The sequence below is a fragment of the Protobothrops mucrosquamatus genome, unplaced genomic scaffold (genome assembly GCF_001527695.2).
Source record: "Protobothrops mucrosquamatus isolate PMUCROS unplaced genomic scaffold, P.Mucros_1.0 scaffold1124, whole genome shotgun sequence".
Taxonomy (NCBI): Eukaryota; Metazoa; Chordata; class Lepidosauria; order Squamata; family Viperidae; genus Protobothrops; species Protobothrops mucrosquamatus.
The window spans coordinates 323,431-342,339 of NW_015387342.1; the positions used below are offsets into that span (position 1 = coordinate 323,431).

The window sequence follows — 18,909 nt, forward strand, 5'->3', positions numbered from 1 at the left end:
CATCTCTAGGATTGAGTGCAGCCAGAGAGAGCAGCCGTGTGATTCTGGGGAAAAGATGCCACTTCTTAAAAGAATTGCAGACTGATGCTATATTCACACGCTTCAGGGTACCTAATCTAAAGTCTTTTGCACAGCCTTACTGCTAAGCAGTCAAGTCGATTTATGGATTACCAATATATTGATCACTTGAGTTTGAACATTAAATAAGGATACGGCCTAAGCCTAAACCAAAGTAGCAATATGTAATTTACAATGCTAATAAAAATAAATTAAAGTTAATTGCTGACTTCCTCTAAAATGCTCTCAGGTACTATGATGGATTATAGGAATTTAAAGCTACTTCAGTTTCTATAAGTACCAGCAATTCGTCATACAGTATCCAGCAACCAATTTTTTTCCATTTAGGCCTTTTTATTGCCTTGAGTACCTAGACAGCATTAACCCATACAGATGCTTTGCAGAAAAACAGATTCCTCCCTGTGTCCCCCACAAACACCTCCATAACAGTACAAACTACACAGGGTAGTTACAGTCTTAATATTCTTACAGCAAAGGAATCAGAAGATTAGAAATACTGATATGCAAGACCATATAATCAGAATATGTCAGGATTTAAGGCTAATAGTCATTTTTTCTTTCAATGCTTATACTTCTAAGAAGGAAGCAAAAGAGAAGTTTATTCTTAAGAAATATTTGTCAGCCAGACCTTTAGTTACAAACCAGAATGGTTAAACTGAAATACGTTGGCCAGGTTTCCTGTGAAACTCTTTACAAGAAGACTTAAATGCATCTATAGAGTGGAGGAAGACAATAGTCAGCTCAGCTGCCCAGAAGTTAGCAACTGCCTCACTAACTGAAGAAACCGTGTTCATTACTTTTGCAGCTTATAAAGAATGCTGGTTCTTTGTACCACCAGCATTCAGTCCATCCTTTATGTAATCTATAGCAATGGATTGAATGGAAGATGAGCAATATTGCTAGAAAATAAACCTTCATGTTTGAAAGACATGTACAGTACAGATAATTTGTTATATTGAAAAAAGGATATTTAGAATCACAGTTCTGAGACTCATTTTACTGCTTTGGCTGATCTCAGGAATTGACTTGGTTGGCTCTACTTATTGCTTAAATGGGGGACCATCTTCAAATTCCAAGGGTCTTGACCAGATTAGGAAGTCAAGAGGATATCCTGGAACAATAACAAATCATTTCTGGAGCACTGCTAAAAAATGCATGAATGAAATCATGACGATTTGAGCTTGAGGGCAACTTTACCTGGAAACTTAGCCATGGGGTACAGAGAGCAGGAAAGGGACAGAAGAATACAAAAGACTGAGGTGTAGCAAACCCTTCTTTTTCTTTCGTATTAGAGAAAAGACATTGCTTAAAATGGCACAAAATAATTGTGCCATATGATTGACTATACAAATCTAGGAAGGAAGTGAATCAAGGCAACGGGCAGCCGGCTGTACAATATTCTCAACTGCAGCTCCATAAAGGGAGATGCTAACGAGCACCAGAAGTAAATATTCCTTATAAAGGTCTATGTTGTAAAAGTTTTAGCAATGCAAGGCTCCCAGAGCAATTATTTACCAAACCCCCGCACCAATCACTTTTTCCTTCCAAAGAAGAAATCCATTGCAAAGAAAAAGAAGACAGCAGATCAGCCATTCTACTCATCTTATCTCTGTAGAACAGTCATCTACCATGGCAGAATTGGTCAAAAAGGGGGAAAGGTCCTCCAATTTCTCCCCTAGTAAAATCATTACTAATTCCCTTTAGAAAACATTTGCACTGTAAATAGGATTCACTATGTGCATAACTGTAAAGAGGCATAGCTTAATAAAAGCAGCTTAGATTTTGTAAGTTATTTTGAAGTCTAGAGGGAACGTATAAGGAGAAGTGAGCCAAAGAGAGGCATATCATAAAGATACACAAAACTGATGTTCTCTTTGATGAGCAGCAGAATGCTGTAAAATCAGAGTGCATATGTCAGTGATGGCGAACCTTTTAGAGACCCGAGTGCCCAAACTGCAACCCAAAACCCACTTATTTATCGCCGAGTGCCAGGTGGGCGTGGCCCACTGGGTGGGCGTGGCTGTGGTGGTCATGGCAGACTGGGTGGGTGTGGCCAAGGTGGGCGTGATCACCTCAATGTTGCTCGTGGGGAGGGACGCCTGTGGGAGCCGGGCAGGGTTGGGGGAAATCCAGGGGGTCTCTGGCAGGTGGGGCAGTGGGCAGGACGCTCATCCTGCGGGGAGAGGTGAGGCAGGGCGGGGGTGCCATTGTCACAGTGCAAAGTGAGGCAGGGGCCGGGGCGGCCGCTGCCTGACACCATCGGCCCCTGCGCACAGAGGCCAGCAAGCGCATGGGTGCTGGGATGCATCCAGCCACGTGGGACCTAAGCGAGTTAGTGGGCGGCTGGTTGAAGACGGACGGTTACCATCTCCAGGGCATGGTGCGCGTGCCCACAGAGAGGGCTCTGAGTGCTGCTTCTGGCACGCGTGCCATAGGTTCGCCACCACTGGCATATGTATTGCTGAATGTATATATATTTATGTATGAAAAAAATGTAGAATGTTTAGCTATCGTAAAGACTCCTTAAAACTGTGATTCCTTGCATGTTCATAGAGGCATGATTCTGTCAGTCTGAAAACCAAGAATGACACGTGATAACTCTTCCCAAGCTTTATTGTTCTTTATTGTTTCAAACCTAGAGACAAAATCTTGCCAGATTGAGCACTCTAGTTACAGTAGCTACATCTATAATATTCTCTGTTAACTATTAGAGAAAGGCTGTCTTCACCCTTTTTCTCTCACATTTGCTAACTGGGCTGAGTTGCCTCTTACTCCTCTGGTATGCCCCCCCTCCTTCCTGGGGATCTACCTCTTCATTACATTCCACCCTATAATGTTGCTGTACATCTATAGGACTTATTATTGCTGCATTCAAGATCACTATCTCATACATTTGGAACCCCATTGCTTCAGTTTCATCTCAGTATTGTTGCATCTCAGGGTTGGGAACTTCAATTTTTTTTCCACCTTCCAGAGTCTTCACTGATATGACTGCTAGTGTAATTATCTGCCATTTTGAAGCAGGAAATGTTAAATGGTACTGTAAGCTCTATAATAGGCTTGATTGATTATGTGCCTTTGAGTTATTGTCAACTCTTAGTGACCACACAGATTTTCTCCTTAATAATCTGTCCCTAATCTGGTCTTTCTTCCAATGTTGCACTCAATGCCACTGTAATTGAGTCCAATCACCTTACTGCTGGCTGACCTCTACTTTTCTTTCTTTCCATCTTTCCCAGTATTAGTGTTCTTCAGAGACCTAGGTCTTCCCATAATGTATAAGATAATTTGAACTTGGCTGTTTGTGCCTCAAGTGAGAATTCCAAATTGATTTGTTCAATGGTCCAATGTTTATTTTCTTGACTGTCTTTGGTATTCTTAGGAGCCTTCTCCAACAACAAAGTTCAAGGGTGTCAATACTCTACCTATCCTACTTCTTCAAAGTCCAACTTTTGCTTCCATAGAGTGCCATAAGGAACACCATAGCTTGCACTATTCTGATCTCTATAAGTATAGACTGAACATGGCAACCCATTATCTTTTCCAAGGTATTCATGACTACTCTACCAAGTGCTAGTCTACAACGTATTTCATGATTGCTTGTTCATTTACTGCTGATGGTTGATTCCACAAGGCAGAAGCTATTCAACACTTTCGACATCTTCATTGTCAATTTTAAAGCTGGTTTTTCTATCTGTTGTCATTAGATTGATTTTCTTCATATTTAATTTTTTTCACCACGGTGCTCTTTGACTTTTAAAAATAGAAAATTTTTAATTCTCTCCCAAGCTCAGGAAATAAAAAAAACACCAACTCTTTTTATTTACATTATCTCATCTTATTCTTTTGTTTCCATCAAAATATTAAATACAACACTCAGAGGCTGCCTAGCTCTGTTGTAATGCAAAATTGCTGCCACCAAAATGCACGATATTGACCAATATTGAACATTAGATTATGGGTACTTTAGCAAAAAAGGATGAAGATTTCATAGACAGATCCAGCACCAAAAGTGAAGGAGGATTGATGTCTACAGAACACAGTGTCACTTTTCTTAAAGGTATGTCTATACAAAAGAGAATTTGAGAACTTATTTAGCCTTGATGGCTATTTTTAATAAAGACTTCTTATACAGAAATATAATTTGATTGGGAGCCACCCACACTTGGTTGAAAGATGGGCAGCTGCATAAATGTTTTAAATTAGAAAAAAATCATGCAAGAATTTACATACAGATCTTATACAATAACCAAACATGTATTTACTTTGCTATACGTAGAACTGCAGCAAAACCAGAGCCAGCTGTATAGTACTACTGTTTGTTGTGCTCATTGAACAAAGCAAAACAAACAGTTACTTTGCAAAGTGAGATGGGTGGCATATAAATCTAATAAAAAAACAAATAAAACAGGCCTCCAAGCTCTTTGGATGCCTTTTCCTACAAACTATCAGTTTTCATATTGGATTCAAATTGGAGCTTCTCAGAGATCGCAAGAGTTCCATTTTATTCACATAGCTACTTAAGCCATCTCAATATACTGCATAAAATATATGGAAATAGTAGATCTCTGTGCCCTATAAATGTAAATGGTTTTCTTTTAAAATTGAAGCATGGCATTTTTTCAATAGGATAAATGGTTGTACCTATGAGACAATCTGTACATAGAAACCTAATGTTATTGTATCTACTCTTTGTAACTCTCCTTATAAACAAGCTTGTGCATTTCAAACACAACTCTTTGCACACTATGCAAATGACGAACATGGCAGGGGCTGGGGCTGGTTGCCTCACATGCATCCATACTTTTGCAAACTATGTCTTATAAAATGTATTGCTTCATTAGAACTAAAGTTCTATGTGAATTTTTGAAGATTCATTGTCAGGATACTTCTGCACAAAAGAAACTTTAACATACATAAAAAAACTGCACCCCCATAGATGTATGGCTCACTGGATTTACTTTGAAACACAGATAATACTGCAGATTTAACTAAGATCTTGAATCTTGATAAATACATAAATACCTAATCAGTCACATTTTCTGCTGTACTTTTAATGGACACAGTTTAAATTATATCCAGCTGTATTTGGACAATGACTGACATAAAAAAGTAATCTAAGTCTACTGCTTGAAAATCTTCCAGACCTAATAGCATGGTGTCTTCTTTTTTTAAAAAAAGCTAAGTATTTTATAGAAGATAGTGCCATGGCTATTATTTCAAACATAATACAAACCATTCCCTCTTTATGACCAACTTAAAATTATGTACTGTATAATTCTATACCTTGATAAGAAAACTATTATTACAATGATCCAGACATTTTCTTTTCCTAATTCAATTTTTAACTTTCCACCTGTTTCTCTTTACTATCCCAAAGCATTTCAGCAGCAATTGTTCATTATATATGTCAATCCTTTCCTATGATTCAGGTGGTTTAATTAGTAAGGATTTCAATTCTATAAATTTTGATTATTTACAAGTTTTTAAAATCTAAGACTTATTCAGAATCTTAATTTTGATACAGCTTATCAAAATAGCTACTAAATGATGAGGAAATACTTCCTGTTCTGATTAAAAGAAAACTAGGTCTTTTTTGTCATATAGAACTCTTAAAAGTTCCCCGTTGTTTCACAATAGCTTGCAGTCTTTCAATGACATTTTTAAATTTAAAAAATTAAGACACTTTGGACACATTCCTATATGTGTTTCCTTTGACATTTTAGTTAGTATGATGAGTCTTGCTTAGGTTTCAATGATATCCATACTTCCTTGAGAGCACGTCCCAAGGATATAATAAAGATTAGTATGCTGCCATAGTCTGAGTATTTCATTCTAATTTCCCACAAATTGTACACATAGGAAAAATAATCCTGTATAAAAACAATATAAATCTTATATAAAAGCAAAAGCACCTTTAAGAAAATATGCGTGGATGGCAGAGAGCTAAAGAACGTTTTCCAGCAATAAGCTCGTAAACATCTACATGGCTTTTAATGCAAAGTCATTGCCTTAATAGAAATTAATCCAAAAGCTATTTTTTCTCTTTTGCCATCAAGCTAGAAGAACTTGGTTGATGAATTCAGAATTCAAACTGGCATTCAATGTGTTACTTGTGACCATAGGAATTGAATCAGAAGAACCAAGAGTTTCACAAGTCAATAAACCCTCCCCCACATAAGCAGAACTGAAACAGTTTAGTAAATCCACACTCATAGATCTATACATATTTATATACATTGCCTCACAGTCATATCAAACCTTTTGCAGAGAACCGACGTTATATGCATAAGTCTACCATGCCTATAAAAGCATAATGATAGACTGGCAATGGCACCCACAGAAATTGTTGTGGCCTGGTCCACTAAGTCTTAAGAGATTCGTCTGGTAAATACAGTATGTCAAACTATAGCTCGTTCAATGAAACATGATTAGATTCTGGGTTAGTGTTATATGAAAATGAAACGTATCTGTCAGAAGCATATTGTTTTAATAAATTTGAAGGGATTCCCTTAGAATTGGGTTGTACACTGAGGCATTTCTAAGCTCCTCTCAAGCGTGGGAAATACACTCTTGAGTTGAGGTAAGACTTCTGAGGGTGCCCTCTTCGTGTCCAAATTGATACTAAAGTCCAGAAAAGTTAATCCTTTTAAACAGAAGAAGTCAGAGCATTTCGCTGGTATCACCCCAAACTACAGCTAGGGTTGCCAGGTCTGCTTCCAAAAAATAGCGGACAAGCGGGGGGGTGGGTGGGTTAAGTAGTAAAAAAAGTAGACTGTACAGCTTTAGATTACGTACCATTTCATCATAAAGCTTTTGAATAAAAAAAATGTCCACTATTTTGTGAAAAAAATAGTGAACATAATGTGAAAAAAGTGGACTGTCCACTCAAATAGTGGACACCTGGCAACCCTATACAGATCCACCACCACAACCCATACAGCCCCTTTGATCAATTTCTCAATTGCAGTATCTATACTTGTTTCCACTACTTCGTGGACAGCTCCTCTGCTAGGCCTAGTAAACGTCCACCTCTCTCGGCTGCTAGTTGGTGTCTCGGAAGCTCTGCTGCCTCTTTATTTCCGATAGCCGGGCAGCCCTGGCTGCAAGAGCTCTCTGGCCCCCGTGCCACAACTTCCTTCACGTGGATGCTTTTCAGACAAGCATTTATTATTTATTTATTATTTCAATTTATATACCGCCCTATCTCCCTTACGGGACTCAGGGCGGTGAACAGGCGATAATAAAAAATCACAATAAATATTAAATAAATAAAAGCATCACCCTCCAGCCCAGCCTCCCCTCCGCCTGACCACTCAAGCCAGCCGGGCTGGCCCTCGGGATCTTCCACCGCTGCCTTGTCACTGAAGACCACCCGGGTCCTCCGCCCACTTGCCAGCACCAAGCCATCTAGCCAGCCAGCCAGCCAGAGCGCAGCTCCGCCGGCCACCCGCTCCTCCGAAGAGGCCGTGCATTGCATAAGGACCGCGGTGCCCAGACAGGAGAGGGGACGCTGGGCCAGAAAGGACCAGCCTCGGCTCAATCCGGAGAACGCGCGGGGTTCCTTCCCTGGCATCGCCCAGCCTTTCCCAACCGAGACCCAGGTTTTCTCACCTTCGCGCGCCTTGAGCAGCACAGTGTTGGCCACGATATTCTCCAGCTCCATTGGGGCCAGCCCGAGGCGCCGCCGCCGTCGCTGCTGTCACCTCTTCCCACCCGACCGCTCTCCTTCACCCCCACCTCCGACCGCTTGGTCCGGCACCCAGCTACTGTACCTCCATTCTTAGCCCGCCCACTGCCTGCTCGCTCCGACCAATCCCCGCGCGAGCATGGCCCGCATCGGTCCCTAAATGGCCCGAGGAACTCCCCCGCCTCCACTCTGCCCTTCTTTCTCATTGGGCGCCAAAAGAAAAAAAAAGCCACATAGAAGGCATGGGCCGCGGGGTGATTGGCTGAAACTGTTTCGCGAGGCGGGGGTTAGCTCTTAAAAAGAGAGCTGTCGTTCGGGTCGTCGTGGTAAAGACTTTGGTTGAAAGGGCTGGGCTTACTTATCCAAAAATCCAATTGCTTGCGAAGGTTGCTAATGGCCAGTGTTTCTCAACCTTGACAATTTTAAGGCATGTGGACTTCAACTCCCAGAATTCCACAGCCAGCATTGCTGGCTGTGGAATTCTGGGAGTTGAAGTCCACATGCCTTAAAATTGTCAAGGTTGAGAAACACTGTGCTAATCAGAGAGTAACAGGTGGCTTCAGAGGTCATGAAACAAAAATATCACCTGTAATTCGCCTATAGACGAATCAGAATGCCGAGTAGGTTTCAAGGATTTTGGCTACTTGTGTAACTTAAAAAAATATCTCCATTGAGTAAGACAGAAGCAGCAGCCCGTTCTCAGAGACAGATGTAAAGATCTTACAAATGAAAACCCCAGTCGAATTTTTGGAGAATTGCTTTTTAGATGGAATTGGAATGAGTGTAGAATTGCAACTTTAATCCTTGAAGAACAACAAAAAAATACTATGTCTTGAACAGTATACTATTCAGCATTGTAAGTGCTGAGCAAATTGGTAAACTTCTGATTTTGATCCATATTTTGGATGCAAATGCTGTTGTAAGTACAGACTCATTCTTCTTCAATTACTTCCTGGCCTATTTTTTTTTTTAAAGGATTGTTCTAGTGGTGTTAAAGGTGAAAGTTAGTGGTGAATGTTTGTATAATTATTGCATTGATACAGTAGTGTATTAAATATACCCCGATATAGTAGTTTCCCCCTTTTTTATGTCTATGGAGATTCTCAGTCATCCAGATCATAGTTATCCCAAAGATGCTTTTTCACAAGGCAGGTGGACTTTCTTGTTTTTCTTTGAAGATGTTACGCTTCTCATCAAAGAAGCTTCTTCAGCTCTGACTGGATGGTGGAGAATGGAAGGATTTATACTGCTTGCAGACAGCTGGTCATTTGCATTCTTTTAGAGAGACGTTGATCTCTGTGGGTTTTACACACAGATCAATATTTATATTTTGAATCTCACCACCCACTGGAGCACAAAATGGGACTTATCAGAACTCTACACCACCAAGCTGAAGGCCTGCCTACCAGCAAAGATGGCAGAGAAAAAGAACTAAAACATATCAAGGAAGGAGTTGGAGTTGTTCGTCCATCGATTTCGATGAAGACCTTGACATCTTATGGATTATGGGCCATCAACGGTGTGTCCGTAGATGGCTGATAAGACCGATGTTAGCACGGAATGTTCTGCCAGATACTGAACAGAGAAATGTGGACACTATTACTTCAAGGAAGCCCTCAGAATGTGTGGCTATCCAACGTGGGCCTTCCTCAAGTCCCCAAAAAGACCCAGCAGAAGCCTAACCCTTCTCACAAGGTTATTGTGGGGAAAATAGGGGGAGGAAGATGTGTTGTATGTATCTGCCACCTTAAATTATTTGTAAAAATAATAAAAGTGGAAAATAAATAAAATAAAAATACTGTAAATCCATTTGTGTTAATATATTCTGATATTTCTTTAAGCATGGACAAGACCATTTATTTTAGCTGCACGAAATAAAAGTTTAATGCTTTGTGTAACAAAAAGCAAGAATGCTAAAAATGAAGTCAAGTCTGTTAATGGATATTTGTTAAGTACTGTACATGAATAATCTACCATGGCTACCCTCTGACATGACAACAAAGATGAGATAAGATAAGTGCAGCATTGTTGGTCCAACAATTTGGTAGCTGGATGTACTTTCAGTCATTTATAGTTTCCATAGTTCAATCAGGCTGCTGTAAGGAAAAAGGTGTACATGGCAAAATTAAAAGAAAAAAAAATGATCTCAGATGACGATCCAGCAACGTGGCCTTAATGTTGCAAAGAGTGATATTTATATGAGAAGTCTGCATCATACACTGCAATTAAATGCATACCTGCAAATGGTTTCAAATCTAAGAAAATAGGTATATTTAATAATCACAACATGTCCCTGTATCTAGGAGCAATACAGTAAGCTAAAAATGTATATGAGTAATACTGTCTATGAAAGGCTTGCCAATTCTTGGATCAGTTTTATTCTATGTCACAAAATTCCCATGTTATCCAAACTGAGATTGAATCTGTACTCATTTTGGGGCAGTACATTCGAGTGAATTTAATATTATTAATTTTTTACTGTATGTGGCTGCAAAATTTTACAATGTAGCAATCACTATGTGGTTGTACAGTACCTATGAACAAACTAAATAAATGTATTTCTAGCCAAGAATTTACTCTTGGCCCTGAAAAGAGAATTCTGATTGCCATTTGAACGACATATTAGATGATGTGGCTGCACAATTTGTACTACTGCTTGGGTTAGTTGCTCAACAAGGCAGTTGCTGTATTGGCAATTGGCACAACTGTTAATGTATATGTCAGTTAGGGAACAATGTCCTTGCTTCTAAAGCAGGGGTCTTCAAACTTGGCCCTTTTATGACTTATGGACTTCAACTCCCAGAATTCCTCAGCCAGCATGGCTGGCTGAGGAATTCTGGGAATTGACGTCCACAAGTCATAAAAGGACCAAGTTTGAAGACCCCTGCTTTAAAATCATGGCTTGAGCAATTCCTGTGACCCATGGCAGGATGTATTATAGAAATGGAAGATTTAAAAAAGTGAAGCCCAAGTACTGGCTACTGTCTGAGATATCAAAAAAATCTGAGTCTAACCTTCATATATGCACTTTTGGACAGAGAGGATGAAAAAAGGGAGACGAACTGCTCAGTTAACAGTAAAGAAACCAACCACTTTTTGGAAAAAAAACTGTCAGACAACATTCTTAATATTTTTAATTGATTAAATCTTACTCATTGACCTCCAACAGCCTTTGCAGCATGCTACACTATAGGGAGTAGCACAGGAGGAATCATTGCTTTTGTGTGCCTTTGAGTCAGTGTTGACTCCTACCGTTTTCTGGGAAAGATTTTTGGAAGTAGTTTGATATTGCCTGCTTCCTAGAGCTGAGAGGGTGTGATTGGCCCAAGGTCATCCAACTGATTTCATGTGGGACTAGAAGTCATAGTTTCCTGGTTTAAGTATGTCCTATAAAGTGGGCATGTAAAGAGATGGATCGATATCCATATGAGAGTTATAATTTTACAATGGGCTACTATTATTGGTATCTCCCTATAGCACAGTGGTGGCGAACCTATGGAACGGGTGCCAGAGGCGGCACTCAAAGCCCTCTCTGTGGGCATGCGTGCCATCGCCCCAGTCCTAGGCCTTCAGCTGGGTTTTATAAAACCTTTTTGCTTTAGGCCTCCGCCGCTGTGTACAAAAAAAAAGGTTCAATCAATCAATCAGTCAATTTCAACTTCTCGCGGGGAAAAAAAAGATCTTGCAAAGTTGGAATTGATTGATTGAACTTTTTAGTCCCACCCAGTCTACTGTTATCACCGCAGCCACGTCCACCCAATGGGCCACACCCACCCAAATGGGCCACACCCACCCGGCACCCAACGATGCATAAGTGAGTTTTGGGTTGCAGTTTGGGCACTCGGTCTCTAAAAGGTTCGCCATCACTGCTATAGCACAGGGCTTTTCAACCTTTTCACCCATTGTACCACTTTTAGGATATGGCAACATCCGAGTACCACCAGTCGCCTAGCAAGGTGTCAAAAACTTGATGACCAAAAAAAAAAAAAAAANGGCAGCGGGGGTGGGGTGGGGGGTGTTTGGTTTTTATTCCCCCCGTCTGCTGGGTGGTTGCAGCAGGTTTTGGTCACTTCACATGACCCTGGGACACTGTGACCGTCATAAATATGAATCAGTTGCCAAGCATCTGAATGTAAATCACAAGACCCTGGAGATGCTGCAACATTCCAGCTGATCGGCGCTTCTTCTGGGCAGCAGAAGCACCAGGATCAGCGCCGAGCTCCAGCTGGAGCCTGGCGCTGATCCTGGCACTTCCACTGAGCCCTGACAGCCCCGAAGAAGCGCCGATCAACTGGAAAGCGGCACTGATCCTGGCGCTTCCGCTGAGCCCTGACAACCCTGTAGCTCCAGCCATCTCTCGCTCAGGCTTATGCGGTGCTGCCACCGGTTCAGCTCATTCCCCTCCCCCGCTACCACTTTTCTAGGATGGTCGCGTACCACCTGCCTGGTGCCAATGTACCACAGGTGGTACCCATACCACTGGTTGAAAAGCCCTGCTATAGCAGATGGGATACTGTATGCAGAGAATTATTTAGAATAATTCTCAGTGTGATCCATAATTCTTTCTGTTTCATCCTGCCCACAGAGCAGTTCCTGAGGTTCTCCAGTTTTAATAAACAAGTCAATCCACACGGCATGTGGTTTCTGTAATCTCTTTGTTGCCATCTAGTGGTTGCTCAGATTTGTGCAGCCCAATTAAAGTAGCCCTACTCTTTTTTAAAGGCAGAAACTTGATTGATCACCTACCAGGACCTAGCTCCACCAGTGCTTTGGGTTAAGAACTCCTGGGAAAGTGTATCAAATTAACTGGGTAGCAATTGGTGTCACACAATAATTATTGTCATCAATGATACAACTCTTGCAGGTAGTGAAGCCACTTTGTAAAGATGCAGCATATGTAATTAATTGTTTGATATATAAACGACTTAACTTCAAAAGAGAGAGAGTCAGTAGTATAGCGGTTAAAGCATCAGGCTAGAAACCAGGAGAATTATGTTCTAGTCCTGCCTTAAGCATGAAGTCAGCTGGGTAACCCTGGGCCAGTCATCCTCTCTTAGCCCTAGGAAGGAAGCAAGGGCAAATCGTTTCCAAAATACCTTGCCAAGAAAACTGTAAGGACTGAATCAACACTCACTCTAAGGCACGTGGGCGCACACACACACACCCTTCAAAAGTAGCCTAAAGCAACATAAACAAATCTGAAATCACATCATAAAATTAAATAAACAAAAAGGGAAACCAATGCCAATAACAAACGGCACACATCAGGAAAGTTAGAAACATGATTAAAACATAACACAACTAATTTGGATTCACAGATTGCTCTGCCTCACAGCCTGCTGGAAAAGCCCTGTATTCAGAACTTTCTTCATGTCAGGATGGTGTAGACCAGCTCTGGTTGCCTGTCATTGTGAAAGGCCCAGTGATACACAACAGAAAGGGAAGGAGAGGTTTCTTCTCTTTACCTTTATACTTAGTCAATGGTGCAAGACAGCTTGGAACTCTTAGGGAAAATATCGTGCAAACACTATCAACTTATATCTGTATGTGTTAAGCCAATTATTATTTGGGTATAGATGAATTTCTTTTTAGTAAATTGGACCAAGAAAGTATTTCCCAAGTGGCTGCTTACAAGATACACTGGAATGACACTGCCTTCCATCCGAAGGACACCTGGTGGAAAAACCTGTCCTATGTATTTATTAGTTTTCATCTAGCCAGACATGTCTTTGAACTCTAATTAGTAAATTTCTGCCACATGCCTGAAGGGGAATCAATATTCTAACAATACTACACGACTAACCTAGAATTCTATACATCTCTGACATTTTGGGAGTCCCCACATACCCTGTCAGAATAGCTTAAGACTCTGGAGTTTATTTATTTATTTAAAATATTATGTGGCCGCCCATCTTTCAACTAACCTTGTAGTTCCAATCAAGGACACCCAGTGGGAAGGTGCTATTCTATAATGATAAGCAATCATTTCTCAGCACCATTATTTGACATTCATGACAGATAGGATCTGTCGAGCCTTTCATCTAGACAACTTTTGCAAAATTGTCACAAAGGTTACCGAAAGACCCAGGACAACTCTCTGTTCTGGAGTGAAATGCTTTGGTCGAAAAACAAAAACAGTTTGGGTCATAAAAACGTTAATCAAAATGAATTCAGATCATCCAGAAATGCCTATCCAGATGACCTATTGCCTGCCTAGCCACATTGTGTGATAATAGGCAAACCAAAGTACGGGCTTTAATTATTTAGATCATAGGGGTAAAGAGGGCTTTTTGAGAAAGCAAGATCACATTTTCTTGCAGAGTAGCTTTTACAGATTCTTGATTTTTTTTAAAAAAATCCAGTCCTCTTGCCCTCCCACTCCACCCCCCAGCTAGAAGTTATCACTGAAAAAGGACAAGGGTCAAAAGGTTACATGGGTTTCTGGACAACAAAAAATTAAGGTCCCTTTCACAGATACTATTTTTTCACCTAATCTGTACTATTACCTTTGGTTTTTCCTGGCTAGGTGTAGAACCTTACTTTTCTTCACATTGAACTTCATGTTGATGGATAGGGTCCATTGTTCAAGTCTGTCAAGATCTTTTTGGATCCTGAGTTTGTCTTCTGGGGTGTTGGCTACCTGCCAGCTTAGTGTCATCTGTAAATTTGATGAGTTCCCCTTCTATTCCTCATCTAAGTCATTTATGAAGATATTGAAGAGTACTGGGCCTAAGACGGAGCCTTGTGGTATCCCTTGTGCTTCCTTCCTTCCATGTAGATGTAGTACCATTAAGGACTACTCATTGAGTATGGTTTGTCAACCAGTTACAAGTCCATCTGGTGGTGATGCTGTCTATCCCACATTTTTCTAGTTTAGGTTGTGGTCTACTTTGTCGAATGCCTTGCTAAAATTTAAGTATACTATGTCCACAACATTTCGCTGGTCTACTAATTTAGTCACTCTGTCAAAGAATGAAATAAGATTGGTTTGGCATGATCTGTTTTTAACAAACCCATACTGGCTACTAGTTATAACATTTGTTTATAGATGTTCACAGATCTGTTTTTTTATTATTTTTTCCAGTATCTTCCCAGATTATGCTGTTTGGTCTGTAATTTTCTGAGTCTGTTTTTTTCCTTTTTTGAAGATGGGGACCACATCAGATTTTTTCCAATCCTCTGTTAGTTCCCCTGTACTCCAGGATTTTTTTAAAGATATGGTACAATGGTTCTGAGATAACATCTGCCAGCTCCTTCAAAACTCTGGAATGTAATCCATGAGGTCTCCTCTAAACACAGTGGCTTGTAAACAACGGAGAAAGGAAAACTGACATGGCAATCCTATTTCCTTATGGGGATTGAAACCTCTTTCTAGATGCTGGTTTCTTTCTGTTTATTGAGAAAGAAGTAGTAGGATTTAGCTCCCCGTAACTATTGCCAAATATCATAGACTTAGAACTTGATCACTGCGCCCGATCTAACAAAATGAAATTCAATATAGATAAAAGCAAGGCTAGAAAAACCAACTGTACAGATAAAGACTAGTTCAAATTTGGTTCAATGCCAGCAACTGTGAGAGGGATCTTGGAGTCCAAGTGGACAATTATTTAAATATGAGCCAACAGTGTGTGTTAGCAGCCTAAAAAGCCAATGCAATCCTAGACTGTATTAATAGAATAGAATTAAGATCATGTGAAGTATTACTACTATTACTACTACTACTACTACTACTACTACTACTACTACTACTACTAATAATAATAATAATAATAATAATAATAATAATAATAATAGTAAAGTTGGAAGGGACCTTGGAGGTCATCTAGTCCAACCCCTGCTCAGGCAGGAAACCCTATACCATTTTGGACAAATGGCTGTCCAGTCTCTTCTTAAAAACCTCCAGTGTTGGAGCATTCACCGCTTCTGGAGGCAGGTTGTTCCACTGGTTAATTGTTCTAACTGTCAGGAAGTTTCTCCTTAGTTCTAGGTTGCTTCTCTCCTTGATTAGTTTCCACCCGTTGCTTCTTGTCNGGCGCCTTGGAAAATAGCTTGACACCCTCTTCTTTGTGGCAGCCCCTGAGATATTGGAACACTGCTATCATGTCCCCCCTCGTCCTTCTCTTCGTTAAACTAGACATACCCAATTCCAGCAACCGTTCCTTATATGCTTTAGCCTCCAGTCCCCTAATCATCTTTGTTGCTCTTCTCTGTACTCTTTCTAGAGTCTCAACATCTTTTTTACATCGCAGTGACCAAAACTGGATGCAGTATTCCAAATTTGACCTTACCAAGGCATTGTAAAGTGGTATTAACACTTCATGTGATCTTGATTCTATCCCTCTGTTAATGCAGCCTAGCACTGTGTTGGCCTTTTTGGCAGCTGCAGCACACTGCTGGCTCATATTTAGGTGATTGTCCACTAGGACTCCGAGGTCCCTCTCACAGTTACTACTATTGAGCAAGGCACCCCCTATACTATATCTGTGCATTTGGTTTTTCTTGCCTAAATGTAGAACCTTGCTTTTTTCACCATTGAATTTCATTTTGTTACATAGTTCCCAGTGTTCAAGTCTGTCCAGATCCTTCTGTATCTTAAACCTGTCTTCTGGAGTGTTGGCTATTCCTGCCAGCTTGGTGTCGTCTGCAAATTTGAGTTTTACTGTTTTACAAAGCCTTAGTATGGCCACACTTGGAATACTGCATCTAGTTTTAGTCACCACAATATAAAAGAGATGTTGAGACTCTAGAAAGAATGCAGAAAAGAATAACAAAGGTGATTATGTGGTTGGAGATTAAGACACATGAAGAAGGGTTGCAGGAATTGGGTGTGCCTAGTTTAAGGAAAAAAAGGACTAGGGGTGACATGATAGCAGTGTTCCAATATTTGAGGGGCCATCACAAAGATGAGGGGGGCAAACTTTTTTATCAAAGCATCAGAAGGCAAGACAAGAACCAATGGATGGAAACAAATCAAGGGAGCAACCTAGAACTAAGAAGAAATTTCCTGACAGTTAGAACAATTAACCAATGGAACAACTTGCCTTGAGAAGTTGTGAATGCTCCAATATGGGAAGTTTTTAAGAAGAGACTGAACAACCATTCATCTGAAATGGTATAGGGTTTCCTGCCTGTGTAGGGGGTTGGACTAGAAGATCTCCAAGGTCCCTCTCAACTCTGTTATTTCTGGTAACCTTGAACTAAGGAGAAATTTCCTAACAGTGAGAACAATTAACCAGTGGGATGCCTTGCGTTCAGAAGTTGTGGGTGCCCCATCATTGGAGGTTCTCAAGAAGAGATTGGACAACCACATTTCTAAAATGGTATGGAGTCTCCTGCTTGTACAGGGAGTTGGACTAGAAGATCTCTAATGTCGCTTCCAACCCTGCTATTCTATGTTCTATAACTTTGGCTTTTGAATTCATCTAATGAAGAAGAGCCAGTGACCTTGCTATGTAGCTCAAGGTCAGGAGTAGGCAACCTTGGCTCTTTTATGACTTGTGGACTTCAACTCCCAGAATTCCTGAGCCAGCTATGCTGGGAGTTGAAGTCCACGAGTCATAAAAGAGCCAAGGTTGCCTATCCCTGCTCTAGGTCATCTCCCAATAAGCCAAGGAAGCTTCAGAGTCAGCTGCTGCTTACTGGTGAAACACTTTCATTAGAAGCTTAAATGGCTGGGGTTGTAGCTGGGCCCATGCACCATCTTAAATTACATTTAGTTTAATCACAGTTTATTGAGTAAATATTTCTTACAGACTGCATTTACACAACCTGCCAGGTATTAAACCCAAAATACAAAAGTGTACTCCAAGGGGAACATACTGCTTGCCACCAACCTTTGCCAGCTCACTAAGCAATCCCTGAATGAGTAGACTTTTTTGGCAGTCTGGCTGAGTTTGCAGAGTGAAGGTTTATCAAGTAGATCTTCAGCACTGCAGATTCTTAAAGGCAGGCACTGCAGCCCTTAAATTTTTAAAATCTACCTTCAAACAGAGAAGCAATTTGGTGTAGTGGTTAAAGCATCAGACTAGAAACTGGCAGGCTGTGAGTTGTAGTCCTGCCTTAGGACCAGACACACTCTCTCTCAGCCCTAGGAAGAGGGTAATGGCAAACCACTTCCAAAAATCTTGCCAAGAAAATTGCAGGGACTTGGCCAGTTACCAGTTTCCAAGAGTCAAAAACTGACTCAAAGGCGATGAAATGAAATAAAATCTTAAAATAGGCCTTGGCCTAACACATTTTTTGAACAAAGACCTTCAGCATGCTTTGCAAATTCTAGTGTGTCGCTCAAGCCAAAATAAGTTTGCATACCTGCAATAAAACACAGTGGATAAAACACAAAGGTTGAATTCATACAACCCAGCCACGGAGGGACTTGTGATTTTAGCTTACTGGGTTGTATAGCTAAAATCACAAGTCCCACCATGGCTTTGTTCAGAGACTGAATCCAGATTGTATCTCCCACACTGTTTACAGCTTTGGCTCATATGTGAGTTATCTGAATGGAGAGGTCTTAGATACAGTCGCTTATGTTTTGTGTCAACCTTTGATTTAGATGTCCATGCATTATAAATGGGGCTGGTTTAACCCAAAATGTTCAGTTGCGGTCAGAGTCTGGGATGACTGACAGTTGTATCTATATGCTTTACCTTGGCTGTGTTTTTAAATTTTCGCCTTTAAAAAAGATGGAATGCTAGTCAACCATGTTAGTAAAGAGTCTCTTGGGTTGGAAGAAGAGGAGGTTATAGAGAGTATCCTTGTTGTTGGGTATGATGGTCCTCCGATGGTCCTCCTATAAACAGAAGACGGTCTTCCCCACAGAGTCATGTTGTGACATATTCTTAACTTTCCAGGGGTGTTCACCAACCCAAAGTGGTTGGTTACCCGATGGATTTGTCTCCTGCTGTGACAGATCTAGAGCAGCAGGTGGCACTCCAGGAAAGGAAGACACGGGGAGGGGGGGGAGGCAGTTTCAACTGAATGGGAGAGATGAAACCCCACTCCTTGCCGTCTTCTCTGAAGTTTAATTCCTGGGTAAGCATCTGTTAGCAATTTCTGCTTTCCCCCCCCTTTTTGCATCCACAAGCTTAACATTATTCTTTATGTTTTATCAGAAGCCTCCCAGAAGGGCCGATGTGGCACAA

At 40.8% G+C, this 18,909-nt stretch overlaps 1 protein-coding gene across 1 annotated transcript in view; it reads right to left on the bottom strand.

The window, feature by feature from the left end:
* GRK6 (G protein-coupled receptor kinase 6) overlaps positions 1–7,747 on the bottom strand; it is a 32,305-nt gene extending 24,558 nt beyond the window's left edge. The window contains exon 1 of the mRNA XM_015820396.1: positions 7,693–7,747. Coding sequence (XP_015675882.1) covers positions 7,693–7,744 — 52 coding nt within the window. The 5' untranslated portion in view covers positions 7,745–7,747. The remainder of the gene's footprint in view (positions 1–7,692) is intronic.
* Positions 7,748–18,909: the final 11,162 nt, after the last annotated feature.